The sequence below is a fragment of the Aplidium turbinatum genome, chromosome 3, assembly GCF_918807975.1.
Source record: "Aplidium turbinatum chromosome 3, kaAplTurb1.1, whole genome shotgun sequence".
NCBI lineage: Eukaryota > Metazoa > Chordata > Ascidiacea > Aplousobranchia > Polyclinidae > Aplidium > Aplidium turbinatum.
This window is the reverse complement of record NC_137474.1, coordinates 7,105,810-7,114,970: the sequence shown is the minus strand read 5'-3', so window position 1 is coordinate 7,114,970 and position 9,161 is coordinate 7,105,810. Positions and strand designations below refer to the sequence as shown.

The following is a 9,161-nucleotide window of genomic DNA, read 5'->3' as shown; positions in this document are numbered from 1 at the left end:
TTCTCAAAAAGGCTAAGTGTCGCCCTATAAGTATAAAAACTAGAAGGTCAGCTGTACATCTACTTGGGAAGTAGTAGCCTACACTTCAATACAACTGCAAATATGTTTCAAGGCCGTATTTGCGTTGTTACCTGAATAGACGCAAAAGCACGATATTAATTAACGGATTTTTAAAATATGAATTTTTTATTTTGGCTGCCGAGCGCGAGAGTTTGTCCGCCGGGTAGGAGCTCTGGTAGGCCATGCTTGGTCGCCGGAAAACTAAAAAGCTTTAGAGGCCTGCAATGTTTTTGCACAGCAATAATGAAAATTTTCAGACTTATGACACGTATTTTATAGCCTTCGTCAAACCCTGAAAGCAAGCGGTGACACGTTTTGAAGGTTGAAGTATTTTGAAGTATTTTTAACATTCGTCTACGTCTAGTCACCAAGAAGAAAAAATATAGCACACAAATCTGCGAACACAACCGAACTTGCATTTGCAAAACCTAACCGAAAGCACTAACAAGATAAAATATCAACAAAATACAGATTCATAAAACACAGGGCAACAGCAAATGCACCAATTAATCAAGGCTGTGAAGTAGAGATCACATAATCGTAACATGCTGGAGTGCTGCGTATTGCACAAAAACAGGCAACTTTCAAAAGTTCGCCCAGGTGTATCAACGTGAAAAATGTCAATATTTGCAATTGTAGGCCTACGGTGCATATTTGTGAACCCAGAAAACAAAATCCGTTCTTACATCATTGACTGAACGCCTGAAAAGTACAGATTTTGCTAACGGAGGAGCGGCGATTTCTTAAAATCAAAATACAGGTCAAGATTCCACTCTAATTGAAGAAGGCCAGCCTACATAACAGTCGCGTTCAGTTTCTACTGGCTAATCAAAACAATACAGCACATATAAGTGACCTAAAGAACACTTAAATATTTTCTAGCCATGACACCAACTGAACCACGCAATCATGAAGAACATAATTTAGATGAATAAATACGTTAACCAGAGTATCACAATCGCTCAGTTCAACCCTCAACAACTGATTCCTAAATTGCATAGACTACATGCAAGCTAATCACAATGTACATAATTATGTACCCATTGTACCGGCCATACCAGCAGTTCAACTAAAGTAAAAGCGCATATTTGTTAATTCCGCTTTGGATTTATCGAGGCAATGTATAAATTATAAAACGGTTGAAGAAAATGGAACATATTGTAGAAGGAACTATTGCTTAGATCTGATAAATGAGACCAGCCGAGGAGATATTGTCTCCCCCGCCAGCAGTTTGGTATACTTTGGTGCATACGAGATTTGGTGCGATACAAACCAGAACCACTTCTCCATAACCGTAATCTTCCTCCCAACAAGAGACAGGGCGTTCAGGTTCAAACGGGACACGGCTGGCAGTATCTTCGTTCACTGTCGTCGAGAATGATTCGTCTAGTAGCAACTTTGATCTGGCTATGTCGACTGTTTTTGTTCCGCAAATGTGTCGGTTTGCCGTCAAGGAGGCATGAGCAGCCGCGGACATGGTGTGCTTCCAGGAGGAAGATTTTCTGGTCATGATGGCTTGAAAGGCCAGCGTGTGAACATGGAGACGAGATACGCGTTTATGTTTTTGGTGAAGCAATTGATACGCTTGTCTCATTTGATCCAAAACTGTAGCCACGCGTGGGTGGGAATCTGACACCATGGTGATGTTTCCAAATTTTAAGAAACTCACCAAGTTGGGCAACTCCTGTTCATTCATTCCAATGGAGTCAGAGTATGGCAACACACGCTCCATCAGTTCAGCCAACAACCCTTCGTCGACAAACGAAGCAAGTTCAAAATGTGTCAAAGTTTTACGTGACGTAGCATCTAGCAACAGGTCTTGCAATAATTTTAGCCTTGCCGTTCTTTCTCCTTTTCTGTAAAAAATGAATAAAATCCAAACCAAGTTGAAACACACGTTTTGAAAGACAATGGGCTGATGCTTTATTTAACACATATATATAATATATATCAGCACCTGTACTCCTGTAGTGTACGGAATAGCTTACCGGTACCAAGATAATTCTTAGCTGTACAAAATCCACTTCAAATAAGCATAAATGTAACCTACTAAACACTGATACTCAGTTTGGTAAAGTACCCAAAACACCAAACTGTACCCAGCAAACATGCTCGTACAGCACTGCAAAGTAGTAATGGATAAGAACCATTTATAGTAAACGTTATTTCCATAAACACTAATATAGAATGACACATTAAATTAAAGAAAATCCAATCTCAGACATATTTTGGAAATCTTGAAGATATTGTCACAGTAAATTCATTTGTAAATTCATCAGTAAAGAGCATTTGAAGATTAAAACTTTTAAATATCACCACTTCTCTTGAATCCATTGTTTTCGCAATTTACATGCACTTTGAGACTGTATAGGAAGAATTTTAAATTTTACCTGAAGGGGAAATTGTCCAACATTTGTAATCCACTGACAACAAGTAAGGCAGATTTGAAATCCTTGTAAGCTTTCATAAAAGGTTCCAAAGACTGTATAGAAGGATTAAATGCATCGGAATGGACAATGTAGCGATTTGCACGCTTAGAAGTGTATTTGTTCCATTTCTCGTCTGTCTTGTATTCCATGATAAGATGTATATCACTTTGATCAACTTCATTGCCTGATATTTTTATCTCTGGTCGTAAAAACTTCTTGAAGTCAGGACTGGACTGTGCCGCTAATAAAACCTCTGCACCTTCTGCAGCGAATCGATTAGCCATTACAGGCGCATTTCCACCCAAAATTTCCCGAGCATTTGTCATCTTCTTAGCAGTTTCCACCATTGATTTGAACAAGGTGGCATTATTCATGTATCTTTCTGCTGCAGCTCCATGCTCAAAAAAGTATGCAAAGCCCTCACCAAGCTCTTCTTCATTACGAATGAAATTGTGATGTTTGGGAACGTCTGGGTCTTTAATCTTTAACTTGTTTAGCAAAGAAACACCATCAACAAAGACATCCATGCATCCTCCAAACCCAATTGCAACTTTCACTGAAGAATCGACTTCAACCTAAAAATGAAGTTGAATAAAAAATTACAACTGAACTACATATCCTGGGCACCATTGCTACAGTATAATACAGTACATACTGAATCATTAATACTGACAGCTCACTATTTCCATGAGCAGTTGAAATATCATGAAGACACTGTTGTACCTCAAAGCTCTATTTTTTTAAATGAATGCTCTTTAAAATACTCTATTAAAAGTATCGACTTTTAAATGCAGCAATCAAAAGCACCTACTGAGATATAAACAGCATCGCTTGATTTTGCTATTTGATTGTACACAGTACAGTGCACACAGTACAGTGCACACAGATGCATTTTTTTGCTTTTCTCAAAGTCACAAACTAAGAAGCATATGCAATTATGCATGTAAAAATGAGGTAGAAAATTTTGGTAAGATTTTAATAATATAGCTATGACACAAGAGGCCATAGCTTAAAATTGATATATATAAGCCATAAACTACGTCAAGGCTAAGAAGTAACTTTTTCATAGTTTATGCCTGGAATAATTTACCACCAACAGTCGTAAATGCATTTCAAAGCCTAAATGCATTCAAGGGGAGGCTTGTCAATAATAGTTTAACTGGAGCACTGATCCGTTGAAATTCACCTTGGAATCATCTTATGATATATTATATTAAGTTACTGTACGGTACTATTGTGCTATGTATTTTTCATATATATACATAAACGGTCGTGTTTTTTTACATGTTGTACTTCCATAATTATCTCTTATGAAGGTTTGTTTATGGTAAGCTATCAAATACTATTAATTGTTATTAGTTATGAATGTGTAGCTGTTAACCTAATACGACAGCAACCGCATTATGTACACAAGAAAGGATGAAAAAACCACTCAGTGTAGCAATAAGTAGATTGGCCACAGAAAAACTTGGCATCATAAACTGATCATGCTATTGTTTGTAACAAAAATAAAGAGTGTTGGCTATTTTGATGTGATAACTACGTAGTGCATTGTGATAATAAAGATGGTTTCTTTTGGAATACCACATCACAGTGTTAAAATGTGACAACAACTGTTGAAAATAAAAATAGATAATTAGGCCACTCACCTTTTTTTCTGCTCTTCTTAAAGAATCAAGAATGTTTGGAATTTCAGCATTTAAATCATTGTAGTTATTAGGACGATTGAGAAGCATGCCTATAAGAATAGCCAGCAAAGAAAGCGCTCCACTAACTTTAACAAATGAACTGGCCATTTTATCAGAGTAGGCCTAGTACTAAACCTACAAAACATTGCTTTCATGGTTAAACAACCACATGTTTTAGAATTCCGGTATTCGTTGTTAGGCAATGCTACTTAGTAGGCTAAAAAGCATTGTCATTGGTCAAGAATGTCGTCAAGACCAGTGTTATATTGTGCTTTTTATATAGAATATAGCCTACCTTAGGTACGGTAGTATCTCACTTTGTTTTGTTCATTGCATTATCAGGCCTATTTCACTTCGTTGTATCTGGTAATTTTTGTTCTCTGTTTCTTATGGTATAGCCTACCTTATGTAGTAGTCTATGTTTTTTGCTCTATTATTATGTAATTGTATCATGAAAAGTGAAAACATTTATGTACTTGAGTCATTCCATTATAATTCAACCAATGGTGAACACCCTCACCTCTCAGATTTTTCTTGTTTTTTAATATTTTGAAGACACAAAGAAATGATCAAGAATGCATTTTTAATTTTTTCTCTATCTTACTTGGTTTTTGAGTAATCGCGTATTTAAAATTTGCATTTTTGCCACTAGTGGCGCCATTGCGCAATTCAGTGTTTTACAAAATTGGCCTAAAATCTACATTTCTGACTCAAATTTTCTAAACAAAATGTCTAATTGTATGTTTTTGGGGCCAAGGATTTCAAAAATGAGGTCAAAAACATCAAACAATGTTTAGTTTTCTGTGTAAGGGGTCTTGAATATAAATTGGGGTACCCAACTTCAGATGACCCCAATTTGCTCATGATTCAACATTTTTTTCCCTGGCAACTTGCAATAGTCTTAGAAATGCCTGATCTCACTGGGGCTAAAATATCTTTTAAGGATGTTTTTTATACAATGAGTAATTTCACTTTTAACATTGCCCTATTACACAGTCCAACAAAAAAAAAAATTCTGATGCCGAAGATGTTTCAACTGTTTACGATATTTTCAGGGCGCTGAATCGGAATGTTGCCTCAATTTCAGAATTGGCTCTACTTTTTGAGACATTCATGTTTCAATATTTTATAAATACCTGATAACCGCATATACATTTTCCGTTTCAAATTTAATGCACATTTCCAAACTGGGAACTTTATGATTTTCAGGACGTTTGGCATTGAGTGACCTAAATACCCTAAAAAATGCATGTTTTTGAGTTATCTCAAAAACTAATGCATTTAGAGAAAAAGTTCCTTTTATAACACATAGAAACATAGGTATTCTGCATCTTTGACACCAAAACTTTCTACTATGAGTAGTTAGCAAGTTAGAGGATTTTTTACTTAATTTGACCTTTCGTGACCTTAGTCGGGGGGTAGGTGGCTGGGTTTTGGGGCCTACCACAAAAAAATTGTATAAGTATTATTTTTTAAAGATTTGCCAGGTTTTCAGAACCCCCCACATTGAAATTGCAAAAAAAAAAATTCAAACCACCCTATTGTGCGCATTGTAATGGATATGCCAGAATTTCTTCAGTTTTTGGCACACAAAATTGATAACCTCACAACTTCTTCATTTATTGCAAAATGCCAATCCAAGTATCTATCTACTCTTGAAGAAAGCCTCCACTTGTGTCCAACCAGCGGTGTGGTTTTAGCTGATTTTGCAGAAAACTATGCCATGATTGTGCAAGATGCAATTCAAGGTTGGCATTGGACTGAACTGCAATGTACTATTCACCCACTCATACTCTACTACACCAATTCGTCTGGAGATTTAAAGGTGTCTTCACTCTTCATTTTGTTTCATCTCAGATTACTTAAACCATGATACTGGATTTGTTCATCACATGCAGAGTGTTTTTACTTCTCATCTTAAATCTCTTACTTCCAGTTTGACCCAAATCCACTACTTTTCAGATGGCTGTGCTGGCCAATACAAAAATTTTCTCAATCTGACTTTTCACCAACAAGATTTTGGAATAAGTGCAACATGAAACTTCTTTGCTGCTAGCCACGGGAAGTCTGCTTGTGATGGAGTGGGTGGAACAGTAAAAAGAAAATTAGCAAACAAAAGTTTAACCAGAATCCGAGATAATCAAATTACAAAAGCAAAAGAAGCATTTAATTTTTGTAATGAATCAATTCAAGAAATCAAATTCTTCTTTATATCAACAAATGAGTTGGAAGAAACTCGACAAAATCTGCAAGCACAATACAAGATTGGACACACAATTCCTGGGACACGCAGTTTTCATGTTTTTTACCCATTCGAGTTGGTGTAGTAGCTTTCAAATGAACGGCTGAAGATGACGAAGCAAGTGGAGATCACCACTTCTTTCAAACAACATCACAGTTGTTGACACCAAAGCTTCAAGATTATATAGCTGCAATGTATGACAACCACTGGTGGATTGGCTTGGTAGTCGACAACACTCAAATTGGTGAAGTTAAAATACAATTTATGGCTCCACATGGCCCTAGAACAACTTTCCACCGGCCGAAAAAAGACGATGTTTGTTGGGTACCCACAAACAACATTATTAGAGTGGTACAATCATTATCCTTGACATCGGGGTCAGATCGAAGTTATAGTTTGGCAGCTGAAGATCTTATTGCATTGAGCAAACAATAATTTGTTTTCTGGAAGGCCTTTATTTTGATCTCCAAGTTGGAAGCGTTGTTTTGATTAACATACTTAATGCATTTTTCTTCTTTGAGTACCATGCCTGTTCCAGGCTTAGGCATTCATGCACAGTTCTTTCCATTTATCTCGGTATTTAACTGAATTAATAGTAGTTGGGGTTTTAACGTGAAAGTGATTAATGATTATAGAGAAAAGTGAGACCTTGTTTTCTACGTGCTGAATTATTGTTTATCATTGGGAACATGTCTTGGGAATTGCACCCATTGACATAATTTTTCTTCATCTCAATTTAATTTGGATAACCCACACCAAGGATAGATGTATAATTATAAAAAAATACAACTCAGTGTTCTAAATCTCATCAAATCAAGTTGAACCGGAGTTAGATTTTTAAGAAATCAACATCTTGTGTAGGCTACTAAGAAGTCTTACCCATATGATATTATAATTGCAACATAAAATGCAGCACCGGTAGTATTAAGAGCGCGTAAAGTGGTAATAAAAAAGCAATTTTTAAAGGTTTAAAATAATATCATATTTTAAATTCATGCATTTGTTACCATGAAAAAGTGATAGATTTATAATTGCTGGAATTTTCTAAATGTTGGCTGTAATCTTTTCAGTTTTTTGCAGTGCTTTGCTCAATATTTTGTTATTCTAATGTGAGCTTGATACTATTCACTGGTGTTTTCAACTATTATCATCCATCTTGTTCTATACTTGTACTGTATATTACCGTATTGTATACTGTAACAATATATTGTCATCCAAGCTCATTATATATAATCATCAAAGTACAGATGCAATGCATATATAATATACATAACAAGTGGCACTTTGAAAGTGATGTGATATGCACAATTATTTAAAAGTATCAATAATAGGGGCAATGTTGAAAGTGAAATTCCTCATTGTATAAAAAACATCCTTAAAAGATATTTTAGCCCCAGTGAGATCAGGCATTTCTAAGACTATTGCAAGTTGCCAGGGAAAAAAATGTTGAATCATGAGCAAATTGGGGTCATCTGAAGTTGGGTAGGTACCCCAATTTATATTCAAGACCCCTTACACAGAAAACTAAGCATTGTTTGATGTTTTTGACCTCATTTTTGAAATCCTTGGCCCCAAAAACATACAATTAGACATTTTGTTTAGAAAATTTGAGTCAGAAATGTAGATTTTAGGCCAATTTTGTAAAACACTGAATTGCGCCACTAGTGGCAAAAATGCAAATTTTAAATACGCAATTACTCAAAAATTAAACGAGATAGAGAAAAAATCTGAAATATGTCCTCAATCATTTCTTTGTGTCTTCAAAATATCCAAAAATAAATAAAATCTGAGAGGTGAGGGTTTTCAATTTTCTTAAAATTGGTTGAATTATAATGGAATGACCCGCTTGTAACACCACTAATATTATTATTTTGCAGATTTCCGAGCTCAGGAAAAAAGCAATACAGTTTTTGTAAGAGAAAAACTATTCAGTAGCCTACTACAGTAGAGCTTATTAGGCTACAGTAGCCTACCTCTGAATATTGATGGAATTACTTTGTCGTTTAAATAAACTTCATTATTTTGTTTGAACAATCTTGTCTTCACCCACATTTTGTTTTTTATTGAGTCATGCATTAAACCTAATAAAAAAATACTATTGGTAACCTTGTTTTTGAAGTACGGTAGCTTATCATGAAACGCCTTGGTAAGCAAAATTCTTTTGTTTGTAACACCCGACTTGGTTTGGTTTTGAATCTTTATCCTCGGACTGACAAAGCCTTGATAGGTTACTCCTGGTACTTGTTCGCATACTTGTAGAGGCTCTTGACGCAGGGCCGGTTACCGAGATTGGCAGAGTGAAGTTTTCCGATTGTTGAAGTCTTGTTGCCGAGAAATTATTCCATTCATTAGGTGCCGCTGAATGGAGAGCAGTCCTGAAATGCGTTGCTCAAACGCACACCCCGAGAGTCGAACCAGCGCCGCGTGATCTTGAGCCCGGCGCGTAACCACATGTAAAGCAATTCTTGGAGCTTACTGGTCCACAAGCATAAAACAATAGGAAGCCTTTGCCTACAGGCTACACACAATCAACTCTATTGTTTTATTCTAAAGCAACAAAAGGCTTGCCTCTTTTACCTTTTCAAAATCCAAAGTAAAGTACCGTAGCCTACTTCCTGTGTTTTAAACTTTTGAGGTTTTTAGTCTATCACTTCTTTAATCTTATGTCACAACCTACCTACAGTTACAACAACCGTTTCATGGATTAGTAGACTGATATTAAAGTTTCACTTTTAATGCCAA

General features: G+C 35.9%; 1 protein-coding gene across 1 annotated transcript; it reads right to left on the bottom strand.

Annotated features, from left to right (window-relative positions):
• Positions 1 to 371: 371 nt before the first annotated feature.
• LOC145766416 (ADP-dependent glucokinase-like) lies at positions 372 to 4,306 on the bottom strand. Its single transcript, XM_082578124.1, has 3 exons — positions 4,139 to 4,306; positions 2,451 to 3,064; positions 372 to 1,916 (listed from the first exon to the last, which is right to left on the bottom strand). The coding sequence occupies exons 1-3, from the start codon at positions 4,283 to 4,285 to the stop codon at positions 1,238 to 1,240; spliced, it is 1,440 nt and encodes a 479-aa protein (XP_082434250.1). The 5' UTR covers positions 4,286 to 4,306; the 3' UTR covers positions 372 to 1,237.
• Between the last annotated feature and the right edge of the window lie 4,855 nt (positions 4,307 to 9,161).

Bases quoted from the DNA above. Each gene is read 5' to 3' on its own strand.
- LOC145766416 (XM_082578124.1), bottom strand. From the start codon at position 4,285: ATGGCCAGTTCATTTGTTAAAGTTAGTGGAGCGCTTTCTTTGCTGGCT. The intron at 3,065-4,138 runs GTGAGTGGCCTA...CTTCATTTTTAG, and splicing joins TAAGAAGAGCAGAAAAAAAG to GTTGAAGTCGATTCTTCAGT. The intron at 1,917-2,450 runs GTAAAATTTAAA...CATTTTTTACAG, and splicing joins TTGGACAATTTCCCCTTCAG to AAAAGGAGAAAGAACGGCAA.